The sequence below is a fragment of the Scyliorhinus canicula genome, chromosome 13 (assembly GCF_902713615.1).
Source record: "Scyliorhinus canicula chromosome 13, sScyCan1.1, whole genome shotgun sequence".
NCBI classification, from domain to species: Eukaryota; Metazoa; Chordata; class Chondrichthyes; order Carcharhiniformes; family Scyliorhinidae; genus Scyliorhinus; species Scyliorhinus canicula.
Window position 1 is genome coordinate 117,224,234 of NC_052158.1, and position 24,007 is coordinate 117,248,240.

Genomic DNA, 24,007 nt, shown 5'->3' on the forward strand with positions numbered 1-24,007 from the left:
ATCATTTCTCTTGTTTTAGCCTCCCCCCCCTTCTTCCCCACCCCTGTGAAGTGGGATTCTTGCAACACAATCCTTCAAAAAATGGCTTAAACTACTTAGTAAATTTCCTGCATGTAGTTTAAATTCATCTGCTCTGAAAAACAAATAGCCACTTTTGTGAGGCGAATGGGAAATTTCAACACCGCAAAGAGATGTATTTTTTGTACCAAAATTCGAGTCTTCTTTGCAAGTTACAGTCGACCATTAATCCCTCATGGAGAGGCTCAAAGTGCAAGAATGCACCTGAGAGAATCACAGCGCAGTGTAAATGTTATGCTATTTGTCCACATTGGAAGGGAACTCAGACAAACAATCTATTGTTACATCTCTTTCTCTCAGTGTTTTAACTTGCACCTTGGATTGTGCTGTGATGAGTAATTTAGAGAGACAAAGTTAACATTCAAAACTGTCCTGCAATGTACCTCCTTGCCCCAAATGTTAGCATTGAGCAAAAAAATCAAAGGTCAAAGAATAATTGAACTGTCGCAGCACAGAAGAATGAACCAAAATGTTCACAACTCACAATGACTGCAACTTGTTATAAGCACATTAAAACAAATTCTCAGAATGGAGACGAATGCAAAATCGGACGTGTTTACACAAAGACATATAACGCTGTTTAGCTCACAGGGCTAATTGCTGGATTTGAAAGCAAACCAAGGCAAGCCAGCAGCACGGTTCGATTCCCGTAACAGCCTCCCCGAACAGGCGCCGGAATGTGGCGACTAGGGGCTTTTCACAGTAACTTCATTTGAAGCCTATTCGTGACAATAAGCGATTTTCATTTTCATTCAGTGCAATTTTATGTCAATTTCTAACCCCCTGTTATTTGTTAATAGTATCCAAAACATGAAACTTGATTAAAACATGATAAAAAGCTGTTAGAAATACTTTGAAAAAAGACAACTTACTTATTGCTGTCCTTGTACTCATAGATGTAGCATCCTTGAGGCATTCCAAATTCGCTATCCAAGGTAAAGGCAATCTTTGACTGTAAAAGAGGGACACATTCAATGGCACTGGTTTAATGTATCAAACTAAAAAAAACAACACAACTGTGTGTGCATTCAAATCCATCCATGATCTTGCCCACCTCTCTCTTTGTAACTCCTGCAGCCTTATAACCATTTGAAAACTATGTTCCTCCAATTCTAGCCTCTTGTGCAGACCTGACTTCCTTTGCTCCCACCACTGGCACCCATCCATTCAGCTGTGGAATTCCCCCCCCCAAATCCTCTCCATTTGTCTCTCCTCCTTTAAGACGTTCCTTAAAAGCTGAACTGAACTTTTGGTTACCTGCACAAACGTCTCCTCTTTTAAGTTGGTGTTAATTTCTTTATCTGATTTTGCGCCTGTAAAGCGTTGGATAACTTTACGGTGCCCATATTGGAGTTGGGTCATAGATCGGACTTGCTCTCATTGAACGCCTAAAAAGGCCTTTTGGGGGGGGGGGGGGTGCTAAATGCCATAATGGCATTCCTATGTTCCTATAAATACAAATTATTGTTGAATCGATGGGAATCTTTTCTCAACTATCGAAGAAAAGGCTGTACCAAATTTTGTATTGTCCATATACAAATAAATTATGTAAAAATGAAACGGAAACATGGTTGGCAATCTATCGTCAAATTTTAAACTGCTGAAGCATTTATTTGCCTGAACTCACTAAACATTCTTTGTACAATCAAGTAAATTACACTATGCACGTTATTTGCAATTTGAATTGAGAAGCCCTAGATGTAGACTTAGAATCAGAAGAAAATGAAGAAAAAACCGCTCCACAGTGAAACAAGGTACATCTTACGACCTACCTTGTTTATGTTAAAAAAAAACATGATTCTATATGCATCAAAAGCTACAGGTGGGATTTTCTGTTGGCGGGATCCTCCGCTTTGCCGGCAGCGCATTACGCCTGTGGATTTCCCAACGGAGTGGGGGTGGCCACAATGGGAAACCCCATTGGCTGGCTGCTGGGACGGAGGATCCCACCCTATAATTCTCTCCTAAGAGAGTCAATTGCTGAGTAAGTAAAATTACCAACCATCACCTGATTTTCCATTATATAACGCATTAAAAATTGAGACAAAAAATAGTTTTTAAGTTTATAGCAGGCCTACCAAATTAGGGTAAATACAGGGGCGATTCTCCAGGTCCGCTGGCCAAAGGCAGGAATCGCAATGGCCCGTTGAATTGGGCTTGAGTGCCAAAATGGGATTCTCACTGGCGTAAAACCTGTTGAGTCTCCCAGCCAACTCTCGCCCACACATGCAATCTACTCATTGACATTCATTTGAATGTCATTATTAGACAAGAAGCCTGATTCACCAACTTCTTAGGATTCACCCACCCCACCCCCAGATGGAAGTCTCGCGGGTGTGAATTTGGACTCCGAGAGGGCAAGGGGGCGAGTACCCTCTGCACTAACCACCAGAATGCTGGGGGAGGGGGGAGGCTTCAGGGGAGATGGGGGTTGGGAGATTGGGCTATGCTGGAGGGGCTCAGGTTGATGGACTTTTCCAGGATGAGGGCTATGCTGTAGGTGTTCTCTCTGTAGCGTTGGAAATTATTAAACTGTCTTTCAGCAAGTCAAGTTATAGTTAAAAGGCTTCCCTCTGATGTGTGGGAACCCTAGATGTCTCTCCCATAAAGTCAAGTTCAAAGATATGGCAGAAGAAGGTGAGAGTGTCCCCTTTGATGTATTGGAAACCTTTGAAGTGCATTTTTCACAGTTAGCACACAGACAGAGGACCCGGTCTTTCTCGAAATACAGCCTCTTAAAAAAACTGCAATTAGAATCATAGAATCTTCATAGAATCCTTACAGTGCAGGAAGCTCAGAGTCTGCACTAATCCTCCAAAAGAGCACTCTCACCAAGGCCTGATCCCCAGCCCATCCCCGTAACACCCAAGCTAAACAACTTTGGACACTAATGGGAAATTTTAACACGGCCAATCCACCTAACACATGCACATCTTTGGACTATGGGAGGAAACCAGGGGACCCGGCGGAAACCCATGCAGACATGGAGAGAAAGTGAAAACTCCACACAGATAGTGACCCAAGGCTGGAACTGAACCCTGGTCCCTGGCGTTGAGGCAGCAGAGCTAATCACTATGCCACCGTCCTGCCCCTTCAAACCCAGCTGCACAAATGAGGAAGCACTTCAGAGTTAATGGGTAATGAAGAGCTTTAAAAACAAAGTTAATCCTCTTTTGAAATAGCCGGGATCTATCAATCAAGAGACTTGTAAAAGGTAATGGACTGTGAGATTGAATGTTAACAATGCAGTTCAATGCTTTTAGGCCTCTCAGCAAAGATAAAGGGGAATGAAATTGACTGTGAAAGAAGCACGTCAAAGGTTTTGAATACATCAAGGAGAATACCTTTACCTTCATCTGACAGATCTTTGAACTTCACATGCTGGGAGAGACATCAAATGTTCCTACACATCTGAGGGACGACTTTAAAATAGAACTTGACATGCTGAAAGATAGTTTAGTGATTTTCAAAGCTACAGAGGGAAGACCAGCCACACGGCCCCCACCCCAGGAATGACCCCAATCTCAGCCCCTTCATCCTAACCCAAGCCCCCCCCACCCCGCCCACATCTCAACCTCCCACCTCTCCTGAAGGATCCCCCATGGTACTCTGGAGGCAAGTGTACAGAGGGCACTCACCGCCTTGTCTCACGGAGCCAATAGAGCCAGGTTAGCACTGTCAAGGGGCAGGGCATGGAGGGGTAACTGGTGGGGGCCTGAAGGGGAGAGCTGAAGGGGGGAGGTGGGTCTGAAGGGGGTCTTATAATGGATGTAGTGCTCACTTGGGGGAGGCATTGCCAGTGATTGGGGAGGGAGGTACTTGCCAGCAATTTTGGGGGGACAGGACTTGCCAGCAATTGGGGTGGGGATACTTGCCAGTGATTCATGTGGGAGATCTGGGCACCCTTTAAAATTGGTACCGGTTTCCAAGAAGTGGCACCTATTAGTGACCTTCGGCCTTACCCCTCTCAAGGTCAGCACAAAACCTGCCCCTCTCCAAAAAAACTTCAAAGTGCAGTTGCATTCCACCTGAAAACTGTCCGGTTTTCTGCTGGCAGCAGCAGTTTATTTATATTCAGGAGAATCACGATGACAAACTTGTAAACTTAGGGACCCAATGTCATGTTGGCAATTAACTGCATAATTTTATTCTCTTTGAGAAAGCTAATACCACTGCACATACTTCAGCTGACGTTTCACAATTAAACATATGGTATAACATTTGGGTTGCATGGCCCTGACTTAGTCTTGTGGCAGCAAAATATTCCAAGAGTCAGGTGCTTAGAAATAGCATATCTATTTTGGCACCAACTGCGATTTGCCATAATTGTTGGCGATTTGCAAAGATGCTCGACTTTGAGGGGGCTGTAATGAGCCAATTACCTAGACACATAAGATTTGAAGGTACAACAGTTAAAGAAATAACACTTAGTATGGACTGAATGGTCACTTTTAATGAAAAAAAACACAAGTATTCAGAATTAACTTCCTCCACGTTTAAGCACATTTTCCTGTGGGATTGTCTTATTACTTTGTGGAATTTCTTGAATTCTCCAGTTACTAGCAATTCTCCTGAACTTGCCACCTGATAACTTTATTTATTGTTCATTTCAAGGATCCTCATTCACTTCTACTTATTCATGTGGCTATCAGACTGAATGCTAACCACCAACAAATCATTCCTTCAAATGTGGTTATGGTTGAGTTTAGGGTTGCCAATCCTCCTGGATTGTCTGAGAGTCTAAAATACGGCATGAATCTCCTGGGGATTGCTGCTAGCACCCTGGGAGAAATCTGTCCCATTAAATTTGCTGCTGTAATTGCAGGGTTTCTTCACTATAACTGGCTGTCTCAGTGCAGAGTTTAGGGGTGAACTTAGTGGTTGCTAGTCTAAAGGATAAGGGCAAAGGTGAGAATAGAGTTAGGTCATAAATCAGCCATCATTAATCGAATAGCAGCGAAACAGGCGAGAGGAACTGAATGGTCCACTCCTGTTTCTGTAACTATCTGCTGGAGAAACAACCAGGAGAGTAGCGTTTGGGGAAAGTAGACAACCAATGAATGGGAGTCCAGGTAAAACAGGATTGGAGCTCAAGTGGAATAGGTGGGGAGAAGAAAGAATGAAGAAAGGGGATTCGGAATTTCCTGCTGGGTACAGCAGCAACATGCAAATAGAAGTGCTGTTAAAAGAAGCAGCCAGTAAAGGATTAAGTGAAACCTGGAGACATTACTGTGGGCAACTAGTGAAACAGTACAAGCAAAGGATAAAGGAAGGTTTTTGAACAGGCCATTAGACCACAGGATGCTTCACAAGTGGCTGTTGAGGCAGAGACAAGAACATAATGTAACAGGTATTGGGATGAGGACTGGCAAATGAGGAATATAAACCCATTAAAAATTGGGAAGGAAGAGTGGAGTGGGCAGGAAGGCGGAAAAGTAGGACAGCCAATGAGCAGTGGTAGTTGTTTAAGGAGACACTCAATTTCTTCAAGCTAAAATATATTCCAGAGAGGAAGCAAGATGGTAAGAGGGGTAAAAATCATCCATGGCTAAGCAAGGAGGTTAAGGACAATATAAAGACAAAAACTAAGGTATGCCATGTTGCAAAGGTCAGTGGAAGATTGAGAAACTTTCAAACATAAACAAAGGGTTGCTAAAAATGTAATGAAAAGTGCCAAGGTAAATTATGAAAAGAAGCTAGCGCAAAATATCAAAAGGGATAGCAAAGGCTTCTACGAGTACATAAAAGGGAAGGGAGTAACTAAAGTGAATGTTGATCCCTTGGAAGATGAAACCAATGAGTTAATAGTGGAGAACCCAGAAATGACGGCAATGCTAAAAAAACACCTGGCCTGTTTTCATGGTTGAAAATCCTGGTGCCATCTCTATAGGAATGGGCAAATCAGAGGTAATAGTAAGACAGGAACTTAGAACAATCAGTATCAATAGGGAAACAGTATTCAACAAACTATGGGATTAAAGGCAAATAAGTCCCAAGGTCTATGTCCGAGGGTGTTAAAGGAGATAGTGGAGATAGTCGATCATTTGCTTATAACATTCTCAAAATCCCTGGACATGGGAAAGGTTCCAGTTGATTAGAAAAATGCTAATGTAACGTTTTTATTCAAAAAGGGAGGCAGAATGTAAGAAATTACAGACCAGTTAGTTTAGCATCTGTTGTTGGGAAATTGCGATACAGTAGTCCCCCGTTATACCGCGCTCCGCAATACCGCGGTTCGCGATATACGGCGGGGGGGCTTATGGACCCCAACTGTCAGCTTCCCTCTCCGGATCAAAGTGAGCCGGCCACTGACATTGACACTGCCGGCTGCTCTCTCCCTCCAATCAGCCGGCAGTGTCAATTTCAGCGGCCGGCTCACTTTGATCCGGAGAGGGAAGCTGCTCTCTCACTGAAACAATCAGCCGGCCGCTGAAATTGACCCTGCCGGCTGCTCTCTCCCTCCAATCCAACTTTTAAGTTGTTAAAAATGCAGCAGTGCTTGTTTTAATTAGATCCACGATGGGGGTTTTAAATTTATTTAAAAATCTATGCATGCGCTTCCCATTGTGAGTCTACGGGGGTCTGACCTCTCCCCCCGCCCCCCGTAGACTCACAATGGGAAGCGCATGCATAGATTTTAAAATAAATTTAAAACCCCCATCGTGGATACCCGCAGCTCGGATGCAATGCGGGTGGCTGTCTTGGACCCCAACACCCGCGTTATAAAGGGGGACTACTGTAATACTTCAATAAAATAAGTAAGATCAGGACATTTAGAAAGTCAAAACACAATCTATCAGAGTCAGCAAAGCTAAATCATGTTTGACTAACTTGCTAGAGTTCTTCGAAGATGTAACAAGCCAAGTGGACAATGGGGATCCTGTAGATGTAGTATATCTGGATTTCGGGAAGGTGATAAGGTGTCGCACAGAAGGTTAATACACAAGGTTAGATCACATGGGGTTAGGAATAATTTACTAGCTTGGATAGAAGACTGGCTGACGGATAGAAGACAGAGTCGGGATAAATGGGTCTTTTTCTGCATGGCAAGCTGCAACTAGTGCCGTGCCAGGGTGTTTGGTCCTTGGGCCCAACTATTTACAATCTATTTAAAAAAAATAAATTTAGTGTACCCAATTCATTTTTTCCAACTAAGGGACAACTTAGCGTGGCCAACTCACCTACCCTGCACATAGTTTACATAGAACATACAGTGCAGAAGGAGACCATTCGGCCCATCGAGTCTGCACCGACCCACTTAAGCCCGCAGTTCCAACCTATCCCCGTAACCAATTAACCCCTCCTAACATTCTTTTATCACTAAGGGCAATTTATCATGGCCAATCCACCTAACCAGCACGTCTTTGGACTGTGGGAGGAAATCGGAGCACCCGGAGGAAATCCACGCATCTTTGGGTTGTGGGGGCAAAACCCACACAAACACGGGGAGAATGTGCAAACTCCACATGGACAGTGACCCGTGAGACAACCGTGCTAACCAATTGCGTCACCGTGCTGCCCGTATTTACAATCTATATTAAGAATTTGGATACAGGAATAGAAGGATCTGCAGCCAAATTTGCAGATGATACTACAATTGGTGTGGTAGTAAGTTGCAATGAGGAAAAAAGAACCTTACAAATGGTGGCAGGGTAGCACAGCGGTTAGCACTGTTGCTTCACAGCACCAGGATCCGAGGTTCGATTCCAGACTTGGGTCACTGTCTGTGCGGAGTCTGCACGTTCACCCCGTGTCTGCATGGGTTTCCTCAAGGTGCTCTGGTTTCCTCCCACAAGTCCCAAAAGACGTGCTGTTAGGTAATCTGGACATTCTGAATTCTCCCTCTGTGTACCCGAACAAGCGCCTGAATGTGGCTTCCTTATAGTGTTAATGTAAGCCTACTTCATAGAATCATAGAATTTACAATGCAGAAGGAGGCCATTTACCTATCGAGTCTGCACCGGTCCTTGGAAAGAGCAGCTTAACTAAGCCCACACCTCACCCTATCCTGTAACCCCACCTAACCCTTTTATGGACACTAAGGGCAATTTACCGTGGCCAATCCACCTAACCTGCACATCTTTCGACTGTGGGAAAAAACCGGACCACCCGGAGGAAAACCACACAGATAAGGGGAGATAGATAGGTTGGGGGAGTGGGGATTTCTTTCTCAGCTTTCTGTTTCCCCTTCTTTGCCTACTCATGGGTGACCTTCAGGTTCTAGGAACTTCTCATACATCAAATACTAGCACAAAACAACAAAAAAAGACACTCAACTACAACGGATCCCAAATTAAGAAGGTAATTTCAATTTTTTTCAGATATAACATGATCAGGTAATAACTGTAATAATCACTTATTGTCACAAGTAGGCTTCATTTGAAGTTACTGTGAAAAGCCGTCCCATGATCAAGCATGTTTATCCTTCATGGAAGTATGCGGCACTGGTAAGGTCAGTCTTTGTTGCCCATAGTGGTGAGCCACCTTCGTCAACTACTGCAGCCATTTGGGGTGGGTATAGCCAGAGGAAGGGAGCTCCAAATATTTGACCCAACAACAGTGAAGAAACCGTGATATAGTTCGAAAACATCCAGGAATGCCTCCATATGCTTGCTGTTCTTTCACCCTTTCCCTTCTTGTTCTACCCAGTCTGTTCTAAATATGCATACAATCTGAATGATGAACCATTCATTTGTCTCTAGTAAATTATCAAATGAATGATCAAATAATCAAATAATGGGGCAGCACTGTAGCATGGTGATTAGCACAGTTGCTTCACAGCTCCAGGGTCCCAGGTTCGATTCCTGGCTGGGTCAGTGTCTGTGCGGAGTCTGCACGTTCACCCCGTGTCTGCATGGGTTTCCTCCGGGTGCTCCAGTTTCCTCCAACAGTCCAAAGGCGTGCGGGTTAGGTGGATTGGCCATGCTAAATTGCCCTCAGTGTCCAAAAAGAGTAAGTGGGGGTTACTGGGATAGGGCCGATGCGTGGGCTTGAGTAAGGTGCCCTTTGTCTGGGCCGGTGGAGATTCGATGGGCTGAATGGCCTCCTTCTGCACTGTAAATGTGAAATGGCATTCCAGTTTGTATTCCTGTTGTAGAATATGGACATCGTACTGCAAAATGTATATCCAGTCCAAAGCAAAACAACATGACCTACTTCAGCCAGTAATGCTCTTAGAACATAGAACATAGAACACTACAGCACAGAACAGGCTCTTCGGCCCTCAATGTTGTGCCGAGCCATGATCACCCTACTCAAACCCACGTATCCACCCTATACCTGTAACCCAACAACCCCCCCCTTAACCTTACTTTTATTAGGACACTACGGGCAATTTAGCATGGCCAATCCACCTAACCCGCACATCTTTGGACTGTGGGGGGAAACCGGAGCACCCGGAGGAAACCCACGCACACAGGGGGAGGACGTGCAGACTCCACACAGACAGTGAACCAGCCGGGAATCGAACCTGGGACCCTGGAGCTGTGAAGCATTTATGCTAACCACCATGCTACCCTGCTACCCTCACCATGCTACCCTGCTACCCTGTTCTGTGTACTAAACTAGCATATTTAATAATAATTATTTAGATCCAATTCATATTAACGAAATCTAATCAGATCACTCTTCCCAGTGTTGGATTGAACTTCTAAATTCTGTTACCATCCCAACTTATGTCATAACTGGACAGGAAGATTCTAGAATGGAACCCTCTCTCAAAAGACCACAACTTTTACGTTTTTTAATAAAATGTGGAGAACCAGAGTCACATGACTGCTAATTAGTTTGAACAAGAAAAAATATTCATTAAACATGAAAATATTCTGAACCAGCACTCCTTTAGTCTCCCCCTTAGCTTAACAAATACACACAGATTTTATGATTAACACAGATTACAAAGTACACATTAAGCTACAATGGTCCAATTAACACAAGATCCTTTTTAAGCACATAGATTTGCTGTGGTCAAATACACACATTCTACTCTGAACCCAAGTTAGCATCTGTGGCTTAGATAGTGGTATCACAGAATCCTTAAAGTGCAGAAGGAGCCATTTGGCCCATCTAATATCACTGACCCTCTGAAACAGAACCGTACCTAGACCCACTCCACCCACCCTATCCCTTTAATCCCACCTAGCCTGCACACCTTTGGACACTAAGGGGTAATTCAGAATGGTCAATCCACCTAACATGCACATGTTTGGACTGCGGGAGGAAACCGGGTCACCTGTAGGAAACCCACGCAGACACAGGGAGCAAGTGCAAATTCCACATAGTCACCCAAGGCTCACGGAATTGAACCGGGGTCCTTGGTGCTGTGATGCAGTAGTGCTAATCACTGTGCCACCGTGCCATCTTGTTTTATCCTCAGAATCCCCCCCAGATGGTTGTCACAAGGGAATTTCCAAACTCCACTCCGAAAAACACATTTAAAATTTTCACTGATAATATTGCTTTTCCTTAGCAGTTTGCCTTTTGTAATCCAATCCTGGTTTTACAAATGACATTTTTAAACAAAGCTTCCGTTCCGCTTTTAATTCAGTCCAGGATTTTACACCACTCCCTTTTGGGTGTCCTTTGCCTTAACTGCTTTTACACAAACTCTGAGATCCAGCCACTGATTTCCATAGTTATTTCTTTTTTTAAAATACATTTAGAGACCCAATTCTTTTTTTCCAATTAAGGGAAAATTTTAGTGTGCCCATTCATCTACCCTACACATCTTTTTGGGTTGTGGGGTGACACCAACGCAGACATGGGGGAACGTGCAACTTCACACGGGCAGTGACCGGGTCCTTGGCCTGTGAGCAACACCCATGGACCAGCTGAACCAGGAACATTCCTCGTCACAATGGACGTCTCGGCACTCTATACCAGCATCCCCCATGACGACGGCATTGCTGCAGCAGCCTCAGTACTCAACACCGGCAACTGCCAATCTCCAGACGCAATTCTGCAACTCATCCGCTTCATTCTAGTTCACAACGTCTTCACCTTCGACAACAAGTTCTTCATCCAGACGCACGGAACAGCCATGGGGACCAAATTCACACCTCAATACGCCAACATCTTCATGCACAAGTTTGAACAAGACCTCCTCACCATACAGGACCTTCAACCTACGTTATACACCAGATACATCAATTAAATTTTTTTCCTTTGGACCCACGGCGAAGAATCACTGAAACGACTACACGGTGACATCAATAAGTTCCATCCCACCATCTGACTCACCATGGACTACTCTCCAAAATCAGCTGCATTCTTGGACACACTCATCTCCATCAAGGACAGTTACCTCAGCACTTTGCTTTACTGCAAGCCCACAGATAACCTCACGATGCTCCACTTCTCCAGCTTCCACCCTAAACACTTTAAAGAAGCCATCCCCTATGGACAAGCCCTCCGTATACACAGGATCTGCTCAGACGAGGAGGAGCGTAACTGAAAGATGCCCTTGTACGAATGACATATGGTGTGCGACTCATCGATCAACAGTAACGACGCGCCACTGCAAAAAACTGCACCGACCTCCTCAGAAGATAAACATGGGTCACAACCGACAGAGTACCCTTCGTCGTCCAGTACTTTCCCGGAGCGGAGAAACTACAACATCTTCATCGCAGCCTTCAACACATCATCGATGAAGATGAACATCTTGCCAAGGTCATCCCCAACCCCCACTACTTGCCTTCAAATAACGGCGGAACCTCAAACAAACCAATGTTTTCAGCAAACTACCCAGCCTTCAGAACAGAGACCATGACACCACACAACCCTGCCACGGCAATCTCTGCAAGACGTGCCAGATCATCGACATGGATACCACCATTACACGTGAGAACACCACCCACCAGGTACGCGATACATACTCGTGCGACTCGGCCAATGTTGTGTACCTCATACCCTGCAGGAAAGGATGTCCCAAAGCGTGGTACATTGGCGAGACCATGCAGACGCTGCGGCAACGAATGAACGGATGTCGCGCGACAATCACCGGGCAGGAATGTTCCCTTCCAGTAGGGGAACACTTCAGTAGTCAAGGGCATTCAGCCTCTGATCTCCGGGTAAGCGTTCTCCAAGGCGGCCTTCAGGATGCTCAACAACGCAGAATTGCTGAGCAGAAACTTACAGCCAACTTCCGCACACGAGTGCGGCCTCAACCGGGACCTGGGATTCATGTGGCATTACATTCACCCTCCACCATCTGGCCTGGGCTTGAGACATTTCACACTTCTTTAACCTGGGGTTACCCCTATCTCTGCATCTGTAAAGATTTAATTACCTGCAAATGCTTGCATTCTAGCATTGTCTGGCATCTTTGACTTTGTCTATATATATGTTTCTTGAACATACCTCTTCATTCACCTGAGGAAGGAGCAGTGCCAACCACTGACTCCTTGCCTCACTCTTTTCTGCCCACCGAGTACCTCCCTCTCCCCGAGTATGCCCCCACCACAAACACCAAGAACTCCAACTAACCTCCATGGAAGCACCACCAGCATCCGGGTACACCCACATGCAAAACACACATAGGCCCATTGTTTTAAGATGTTCATACTTTTACAAGACTTTTTAATTTATAGAGCCACACATGGGAATTTTCAAATAATTTTGAAGTTTAATGTGTAATTTCCAAGTAGGCTCTTTAATTTTAATATGTAATAAATAGATGGAATGCAAGACAATATCAAGACGCCCCTACAGGCTTCAGAATGACTGCCTAGATACTGAGGAGATCTCAGCAACCATTATTGTTCCTCCAAACCACTCAGACTATAAGAGTAGCACAGATGTCAATATAATCCCGGAAATCTGTGATTTAGCTGTGAATCAGATTGAAGCTCGACAAAGGCCAAGTTTACAGACCCAGCCAAAAAAAGGGTGAGAAAGCTAACTTTTTATCTTTTGTTCTCATCATGCATTTTTTCCTAAACTTCATGTTTTTCTTATTACGAATCAAAATATCTGGTTTATTTCAGACCAGTTTGCTCTTGCTTTTGTGTGTACAAGACAACAGAAACACAAACATTTCCATAATCTACATTAAATGTCTGCATGTGATCTTACAACATCAATTACTATTTCTTTTGTTATTGCGAAAGCATTACCAGGTTTATAAAAAAACAAATTCCAACCAGAATATTTACTGGAATTTAAACTTTTAAAATAATGTACCAAATCGAAGCAGATTCTTTCAGTTCAAGTGCTGTGGATAATTATTTACCTTTGCACTTTCTATATGCATTCATGTTTTGAGTGTTCAAATTCAAATGACTGCTTACACTTTGAATACTCATGAAATTTCGATTTGCTTTGTATTTCACGACAAAATCAGAGTTGCGTTTTATATTTTCTTGGAATGTTTGCCACTAAAAGCCATTTATTTATTTGTCTATATTTCCACAAACATTGAGGAAGAAAAGTAAAAAATAAACTACATTTTTCAGCTGCCACGATTAGAAAACAGTGAATGGAGTATAAAAAATAGAATGTCAGGGAAACAAACCTGTTCGGATAAGTACGAGTTAGAAATATTTATTTCAATTATATTGGGTGCATAACAACCTGGTCAGAGCTTTCTTCTCTGTAACATTGCAAATCTGAAATGTTTTTGTGAGATTCAGTTTGATTACCTGAAAATAATGGCACTCCAGTTAGTTCTCATGACCATGTTGCTCCTTGTGGGCATTGAACAAAAGCTCCAACATTTCTAATTATCCCTAGATAATGTAATGCTTGGCTAAACCACAAAACCCAAGTTATCAATCAGCAAAGATCAAAACAACTGCCAATATAATGTTAGAAAAGCAATGGACATTGTGGCAAACTTTAATATGATTAGGTTAAGAAATTTACAACACACTCAAAAGCCATCACTTCATTATTTAAAACTCGCATCCTTTGAGTTACTGGGAAACCACCAATTCTCTGCAATGGGTAGACTGAGGTGCCAAAAACAATTTTATTCTTTTGAAAAGTAGACAAAATAGCCATTCACATCAGTGAGTTACTGAAAGTGGTATTGTTTGAGCTATTCCACTTCACCAGCAGGGGTAGTCTCCAGCATGGCTTAAGTTGACGGTAAGGTCATATCACGTGCCACTTTGTCACACAATGTAACTGCAGTTGAAAACAGAGTGCATTTAAGTTAAATTTATGTTCAGATTCTCAGTTTGTAGCAAGTGTATTTTATAAACGACAGAACCTCATCTATCATTTATAGAGATGATTTCAAGTACACATTCTTAAATTGAATTTGTTCCCAGGAAAAGGGCACAGGGACAGAAATCAAAATAAACCACTAACTGCTTGCCCTACATTCTATTCATACTGTGTGGAAGTTTTAATTCAGGCTGTACTATATTGGAATACCCAAATAAACAGGAAACCAACTCAGTGGTACTAATTTGCAGTAAGAAAACAACCTTATTTGTGCATTTGACCCAACACTGTATTTCTGAATGCCAATATATTTTGAACCAACTCATCAACATTTTAAAAATTAACAGATTGTGCAATGGTTAAAAATGCAGTTTCACACAGAATGCATTATTTATTTTTTAAAACGGGGCAATTTAGCATGGCCAATCTTTGCGTTGTGAGGGTGAGACCACACAGACACGGGGAGAATGTGCAAACTCCACACGGACAGTGACCCGGGGCCAGGATCAAACCTGGGTCCTCGGCGCTGTGAGGCAGCAGTGCTAACCACTGCATCACCGAGCCACCTAGAATGCAGGAATTCTAATAAATTTGAGTATGACCAAGATTTCAGAACAAACTTCTATAATACCTTGAAAAACAAGTAGAAAAGGTACAAATGCATATGCAAGTTTTCTTCAATGGTTTTCTACAGATAAGGGTGTTTCAATTTCCAATTAGGTATGGAAGAGATAAAACAATTAATACAATATATAAAACAAAATTGAGGTTGTAGCATCTAAGATTTATCATGCAGTTTGTACAAAATTGTGAGAATTTGGTTTTCCAATATAAATCGTGAAATCTTCCTTTCTCAGCTTAAAACATTTTTCTCCTATCAAATGAGAAGACGAAACATGGGCACTTAATTTTTTGTAGCAGTATGGATAAGTTTTCTATTTGAACATCTGCAGAAATATTCTTTAAACTTTTGAAGCAAATGAGGCCAAACAAAGCACAGTTCTTAATTTTTGTTTTGTGGAGATTGTATTCACTCTGCCATCATGATTACCCAAACTTAATATGATCCTCTTTGTGTGTAAAATTAGATCATCAGTTTTTACCAGATATCCTTTGCGTAAGAGTGGCATGGTACTTAGCCGAACCACGTTAACCAAAGAATCATACAGAACAGAAGCAGGCTATTCAGTTCATCATGTCTGCGCCAGGTTTCAGAAATAACCAACCAAGTAGTCACATGGAGGGTGACTTTGCACCCATGGTTGTTGGGAGCGCAAATGGCGACATGGGAGCGAAATCTCACGAGAATCCAAAACGAGGTTCTCGCCGGTAAGATCTCATTTTCTGTTTTTCCCAGCCCCTCGCCAGTGATATTGAACCACAGTTCAATCAATTTTGATATGTTTATATAATTAATAGGCTTACACCCCCCCCCCCCCCCCCACCCACCCAGAATTTCCCCTTTGCTTAAGTGGCTTTGTGAGGTTTATTACAGGTATTTAAAAGGTGAAGCAGTCGAGGGGACGCCGCCAAGGCCCTGGGAAGGGGAGACAAACCCAAACAGTGCCTTCTTTGGGCGGGGGGGGGGGGGGGGGGGGGGGAGAGAGAGAAAGAGTGGGGGCGCCCCTATTGCGTGGTGGGGCGGGGGGGGGGGGGGGAAAGAGAGAGAGAGAGAGAGGGGCTATATTTTAGCACAGAACAGGTGCCCTGATTTATCAGGCTCCGTCCCGCCGGTGTTATGGCATCAGAGGCACCTGCAGCTTTTTTACTCTAAGTGCTTTATTCTCTGGTGAGAAAAGCCAAGGGAGTGCACGCTGGTTTTCTTGCCGGATCCAGCATTTCGGAGTAAGTCTGAAAATTTTGCCCACAGTCTTTCCACCAAAAGTGCATTTTCTTTTAAAATATTTTCCCAATTTCCTTCTGAAAGTCATTATTGAATCTGCTTTCACCTTTCAGATAGAGAATATCAGATCATAACAATTGGCCGTTTTAAATAATTTGCTCTCTGGTCCTTTTGCCAAGATTCAGCAAAAAAGTAGAATTCAGCAAAAAAGGATCAAGGCGTTGATTAAGAAGGGGAAAATGGAATATGAAAGTAAGCTTGCAGGGAACATAAAAACTGACTGTAAAATTTTCTATAGGTACATGAAGAGAAAAAGATTGGTGTAGGTCCCCGACAGTCATTAATGGGGGAATGTATTATAGAGGACAAGGAAATGGCCGAGCAACTAAATACATACTTTGGATGTCTTCACAAATGAGGACACAAATAAGATATCAGAAATGTTGGGGAATGCAGGATTAGGTGAGAAGGAGGAACTGAAGGTGATCAGCATCAGTAGAAATGGTGACGGGGAAATTGATGGGATTGAAAACTGATAAATCCCCAGGTCCAGATAATCTACATCGCAGGGTACTGGAGGAGGTGGCTCTAGAAATAGTGAATGAATTGTTGATCATCTTTCAGGATTCTACAGATTGCGGAATAGTTCCTGCAGGTTGGAGGGTGGCTAATGTAACTCCACTATTTAAAAAGGGAGGTTGAGAGAAAGCAGCGAATTTTAGACCAGTAAACCTGACATCAGTGGTGGGGAAAATTCCAGAATCCATTATCAAAGGTTTTACAGGAGAGCAGTTAGAAAACAGTGGCAGGATCGGACAGAGTCAACATGGCTTTATGAAGGGGAAATCATGCTTGACAAATCTACTGGAATTTTTCGAGGATGTAACTAGTAGAATTGATGAAGGGGAACTGGTGGATGTGATGTATTTACATCTTATTCTGACATCTAATCCGCATATTCCTAGAGTATAAATTTTTTTGCCAAATTAATCCTTCAAAATTACCGTTTTATTCAAAATGTGCAGTTTAATTTTCATATCTTGCATATCCGATAAGGTTATAAGATTGGCCCTTGCTCTGGTGTCGAGTTTAACATTGATGAATGTTTTATTAATCATTGGAGGAACGTCCAGCTATCTCTATGAACAATTGTATTTGCATCACTATTACTGCAGATTTGCCTCAAAGACTTTTCTGCTTGCATCACATTATAATTCTTATCTGCACGAGATAGATCAATAAAAAATGTCTTCCAGATTTATCTCTTTAATCACCTTTATTGATTTTGTACTTATGATTTTTATATTTGAAAACATTGTTTTGCAAAGTAATTTTTGCCTTTGCATTTACTTTTTTAAAAAAATAATTTTTATTGGAATTTTTTACAGAAAATATAAAAATATAACAACAAGTATAGCAAAAAGCAGTAATATGCAACTAACAGTCCCATAACACCCACAATTCCCCCCATACCGTAACATCACATGTATCACACTCCCCCCACCACCCCCCGCCTAAACAAGAGAACTTAACCATAAATTAAAATTAAATAAATCAAATTTAAATAAAATAAGCCAACATAATCAACGTTCCCCCCCCCACTCCCCCGGGTTGCTGCTGCTACTGTCCCAGTACCCTATTGTTGAGCCAGAAAGTCGAGGAAAGGTTGCCACCGTTTAAAGAACCCTTGCACCGATCCTCTCAGGGCGAATTTAACCTTCTCAAGCTTAATGAAGCCCGCCATGTCATTGATCCAGGTCTCCACGCTTGGGGGCCTCGCGTCCTTCCACTGTAGCAAAATCCTTCGCCGGGCTACTAGGGACGCAAAGGCCAGCACACTGGCCTCTTTCGCCTCCTGCACTCCCGGCTCTACCCCAACCCCAAAGATCGCGAGTCCCCATCCTGGCTTGACCCTGGATCCCACCACCCTTGACACCGTCCTCGCCACCCCCTTCCAGAACTCATCCAATGCCGGGCATGCCCAGAACATATGGGCATGGTTCGCTGGACTCCCCGAGCACCTGACACACCTATCTTCACCCCCAAAGAACCTACTCATCCTCGTCCCAGTCATGTGGGCCCTATACAGCACCTTGAATTGGATGAGGCTAAGCCGCGCACACGAGGAGGAAGAATTTACCCTCTCCAGGGCATCAGCCCGTGTCCCGTCTTCGATCTGTTCCCCCAGTTCCCCCTCCCACTTCGTTTTCAGCTCCTCTACTGACGCCTCTTCCACCTCCTGCATAAGCTTGTAGATATCGGATATCTTCCCCTCCCCGACCCAGACCCCCGAGAGCACCCTGTCACTCACCCCCTTCGCGAGGAGCGCAGGGAATCCCTCCACCTGCCGTCTAGCAAATGCCTTTACCTGCAGATATCTAAACATGTTTCCCGGCGGGAGCCCAAACTTCTCCTCCAACTCCCCCAGGCTCGCAAACCTTCCGTCGATAAACAGGTCCTTCAGCTGTCTAATGTCCGCTCTATACCATCCCCGAAATCCCCCATCCATGTTCCCCGGGACGAACCTATGGTTCCCCCTTAACGGAGCCTCCATCGAGCCCCCCACTTCTCCCCTATGTCGCCTCCACTGCCCCCAAATCTTGGCCGTTGCATTTACAACACACTTTTCTGAATGCTGGACATTGCCTTTGCAAATGCTTGTTGCCGCATCATTTGCAGAAAACGGTGGCATCAGTTACTCGGTTAAAATGGCCACTGCTACTGGGACCACGTTTTGCCTGAGGGTGCGTTGGAACATTAATGGCATCGGCTGCATCTCCGATCTTTGTGGCAAAGTTCAGGGTGCTAATCTGCAGCGCAGCTAGCTCACTGGCATGGCAAATTTTAATGACATCGTCGAGCTGGAGTACATTTTCCCTCAACAATCTTTCATGAACTCTGTCATTGCTAATGCCAAACACAATCTGATCTCTGACCATGGACACTTGCAAGGTTGCAAAGTTACATGTCTGAGCCTTTAATTGCAAGTCTGTTAAGAAGCTGTCGAAAGATTCATCTGCCTATTGTGTAGCGTTCGAAAAACGTATCATTCAAACGGTTTGTTCTTTTTGGGTGTACAGTGCCGATCGAATTTTTGCACAACTTTGTCAAAGTTATTTCTATCAGCTTCATTATCAAATGTGAAGGTGTTAATGATTTCTATTGCTTGTGGACCTGCTATGGTGAACAGCAATGATATTCTTCGTTCATCAGGCTGTGCCTGAAGGCCTAGGGCTGCCATGTAGAATGTGAATTGCTGTTTAAAAGCACGCCAATTTGCAGCTACATTACCAGTGGCACAAAGCTGGTGTGATGTCTTCAGACCTTCCATTATTGACTTCGATGACTAGTAGAGCGCAAGTTATATTGTCAGACTCTGTGGTTAGTAGAAACATTTTTCTTCTTTTCAAGAACAAAGAACAGTACAGCACAGGAACAGGACCTTCAGCCCTCCAAGCCTGTGCCTATCTAGACCAACCACTTGTATCCTGCTATACCCCATCTGTTCATGTGTCTATCCAGATAAGCTTTGGTCTCTAATGTATCTGCCTCAACCACCTCACTTCCAGGCCACCACCAACCTTTGAGTAAAAAGCTTTCCCCACAAATCTCCACTGAACCTATTCCCCCCTCAGCTGGAACTTGTGACCCCTTTTAATTGTCATTTTCGCCCTGGGAAAAAAGCATCCAACTGTTCACCCTATCTATACCCCTCATAATTTTATAAACTTTTATTAGGTCGCCCGTCAGCCTCCGTCTCTCTAGGGAGAACAATCCCAGTTAATTCAATCTCTCGTCATAATTAATACCCTCCATACCAGGCAACATCCTGGTAAACCTTTTCTGTACTCTCTCCAAAGCCTCCACGTCCTTCTGGTAGTGTGGTGACCAGAATTGAGCACAGTATTCCAAATGTGGCCCAACCAACGTTCTATATAACTAACATAATTTGCAAGCTTTTATACTCGATACCCCAGCCAATGTAGGCAAGCAAGCTTTCTTTACCACCATTTCCACCTGTGCTGCCACTTTTAAGGATCTGTGGGCCTGCACACCTAGATCTCTCTATGCATCGATGCTCCTGCTGGTTCTGCCATTTATTTTATAGCTCCCACCTGAATTGGATTTTACCAATATGCATCACCTCGCATTTGTCTGGGTTAAATTCCATCTGCCCTTTCTCCACCCAATCAGACCAGCAGTAACCTTTGATGTGGCACCTTACTGAATGCCTTTTGGAAATCCAAAAGCACCCATCTACAGGTTCCCCATCAGCCATTTTGCTCGTTACTTCCTCAAAGAACTTTAATAAATAAGTTCAACACAATTTCCATACACAGAAGCACGTTGATTCTGCCTGTTCCTGTTATGATTTTCTAGATGCCCAGCTATTACCTCCTTAATAATGGATTCTAGCATTTCCCCATGACAGATGTTAGGCCAACTGCCCACAAGTTTCCTGCTTTCGGTTTCCCTGCTTTCTTGAATAGATGGGTTATATTTATGATTTTCCAATCCACTAGAATCTAGAGAATTTTGGAAGATCACAACTAATTTAAAAGTAGCTGCGTAGAATTTTCATTCCACAGTGTCAATTTCATGACCTCTAAAACAGTTCCATAGATTGATTACTTCCTTTGTGAAATATTGTGCGCGGTCTACCGGGATATTCAGGTCCCATGCTGGTGCACGGGTTTTCGGCAATGAGGGGTGCAGTTGCCAGGGAATTCCGTTGATAACGGCGGGGCTTCGGTAAATCCCGCTGGCGGGCCTCCTGTACCAAAAAACACATGGCAGGTTGGTCGATAAATCCCACCCATTGTTTCCACTGATTGGTTCTGAATTTGTCTCATTTCAAGCACAGCAGGGTCCTCTGATTTTATTATTCTAGAAATGTTGAAATAGCTCACTATGGTCTAATCCCATTAGAATCCTAAAACAATCAGATGACCTCTCAGCTTTCGCCTATCCAGTGGAAAGGAAATGTATCCAATTTACAGAACAAAGTTTCCAGAAATTAGATGAGATCGCAGGTGGGTGGATGTTGTGCTTTGTTGAACTTTCACTGAGCTGACGTCTGGGAAGGAAACCTGTATTACATCTCTTCTAAATAGGACTTAAAATCTGGAAAAAAAATTGAAGGTCCAAGATGGTGTTGAAAGGTAATTGACTAAAGCTCCACCAAGATGAATCTTTGGTCTGTGGGCGCCAATGTCATTCCCTTTTAACTTGCATTAATCACTAATTGCTCTTGCCACAATCCTTCCACTTGTTCTTTCTCCCCTCTCCCTTTACTCTACCTCTGTTCTTGTTTAAAATCTGTTATATCTTTAATTTTTACAGTTCTGACAAAAGGTCAGCAAACTAAAATGTTAATTCTGTTTTTCTTTCACAGATGCTGCTGAATGTTTCCTGCATTATTTCGTTCAGGTTTCCAAATTCAACAGTATTTTACCTTTGTTTTGACTAAATTAACAATTTTGATCTCATGTATGATGCAAAGATATGACATAAAATGAAGGTAAGCAATTCTGAAAATATTTTGAGAAAGAGTTTTAAAACTTTATGGTAAAATCTGTATTATTTCAAATGGCAGTGATAAGGAGCGAGGGGCCATGGGAGAAATGGAGTAGGGAACTGGGATAGTAAAGTTACTCAGATTTTGATGAACAGAAAATAGTATACATTAGCAAAGCAGCTTGAAAAACCCCAATCAGTTTGTTAGATAATGAGGAAGGATCAATATATTATTCAACTTTGAGAAGATTTTGACAGGCGTGATAAGATATTACAAAATACAAAGCGTCCAATGTTGTTCAAATTGATGAGGTGTGCTTCATAGAATCATAGAATTTAAAGTGCAGAAGAAGGCCATTTAGAACATAGAACAGTACAGCACAGAACAGGCCCTTCGGCCCTCAATGTTGTGCCGAGCATTGTCCGAAGCCAAGATCAAGCTATCCCACTCCCTGTCATTGTGGTGTGCTCCATGTGCTTATCCAATTTTGCTCATCAAGTCTGCACCAGCCCTTGGAAAGAGCACCCTGCTCAAGCCCACACCTCTACCCTATGCCCTTAACCCCACTTAACCTTTTTGGACACCAAGGGCAATTTAGCATTGCCAATCAACCTAACCTGCACATAGATACATAGAAGATAGGAGCAGTAGGAGGCCTTTTGGCCTTTGGAGTCTGCTCCACCATTCACCACAATCATGGCTGATCATCCAACTTATTAGCCTAATCCTACTGTCTCCCCATAGTCTTTGATCCCATTCTTCCCAAGTACTATATCCAGCCGCCTCTTGAATATATTCAAAACTGTAGCATCGGCTAATTCCTGTGGTAATGAATTCCACAGGCTCGCCACTCTGTGTGAAGAAATATCTCCTTATCTGTCGAAATGGTTTACCCTGAATCCTCAGGCTGTGACCCCTGGTTGTGGGATTGGTATCATTGGTAACACCTTCCCTGCATCTACCCTGTCTAGTCCTGTTAGAATTTCATAAGTCTCGATAAGATTCCCCCCTCATTCTTCTGAACTCCAGCGAGAACAATCCCAACCTAGTCAATCTCCCCTCATATGACAGTCCCGCCATCCCTGGAATCAGTCTGGTAAATCTTTGATGCACTCCCTCGAGAGCAAGAACATCCTTCCTCAGAGGAGGAGACCAAAACTGCACACAATACTCCAGGTGTGGCCTCACCAAGGTCCTGTACAATTGCAGAAACATATCCCTGCTTCTATACTCGAAACCGCTTGCAATGAAGGCCAACATACCATTAGCCTTGATTACTGCCTGCTGCATTTGCATGTTTACCTTCAGCGAATGGTGCACAAGGACACCCAGGTCCCGCTGCACACTCCCCTCTCCCAATTTACAACCATTAGGTAGTAATCTGCCTTCCTGTTTTTGCTTCCAAAATGACTAACCTCACACTTATCCAAATTATACTGCATCTGCCATTGGTTTGCCCACTCGCCCAACCTGCCCAGATCTTGGTGTAGGATCACTGCATCCTCGTCACAATTCACCCTCCCACCTAATTTAGTATCATCTGCAAATTTTGAGATGTTACATTTTGTTCCCTCATCCAAATCATTAATATATATTGTGAATATCTGGGGTCCCAGCACCGATCCCTGCGGTACCCCACTGGTTACTGCCCACCAGTTTGCAAAGGACTTTCGTTTCCTCTCTGCCAACCTGTTTCCTATCCACCTTAATACATTTCCCCCAATCCCATGCGCTTTAATTTTGCACAATAATCTCTTTTGTGGGACTTTGTCAAATGCCTTCAGGAAGTCCAAATATACCACATCGACTGGCTCCCCCTTGTCAACTGTACTAGTTACCTCTTCAAAGAATTCCAACAGGTTTGTCAAGCATGATTTTCCCTTCATAAATCCATGCTGACTGACTGATCCTGCCACTGCTTTCTAAATGTTCCGCTATAAAGTCATTGATAATGAATTAAATGAAAAAAATGAAATGAAAATCGCTTATTGTCACGAGTAGGCTTCAATGAAGTTACTGTGAAAAGCCCCTAGTCGCCATATTCCGGCACCTGTCCGGGGAGGCTGGTACGGGAATCGAACCGTGCTGCTGGCCTGCTTGGTCTGCTTTAAAAGCCAGCGATTTAGCTGAGTGAGCTAAACCAGCCCCTTTCCCCAGTACCGATGTTAGGCTGACTGGTCTATAATTCCCTGCTTTCTCTCTTCCTCCCTTTTTGAATATCGGGGTGATGTGAGCTATCCTCCAATCTACAGGAACAGTTCCAGAGTCTGTAGAATCCCGGAAGATGACCACCAATGCATCCACTATTTCCAGAGCCACCTCCTTAAGCACTTGGGATGCAGATTCTCGGGCCCTGGGGATTTATCCGCCTTCAATCCCATCAGCTTTTCCAGCACCAT

At 43.5% G+C, this 24,007-nt stretch overlaps 1 protein-coding gene across 3 annotated transcripts in view; it reads right to left on the reverse strand.

Moving 5' to 3' along the window:
* Positions 1-24,007, reverse strand: part of dis3l2 (DIS3 like 3'-5' exoribonuclease 2) — a 413,639-nt gene that overhangs the window by 134,756 nt on the left and 254,876 nt on the right. For all 3 annotated transcript variants that reach the window (XM_038817596.1, XM_038817597.1, XM_038817598.1), the window contains one exon: positions 951-1,030. In XM_038817596.1, coding sequence (XP_038673524.1) covers positions 951-1,030 — 80 coding nt within the window. The remainder of the gene's footprint in view (positions 1-950; positions 1,031-24,007) is intronic.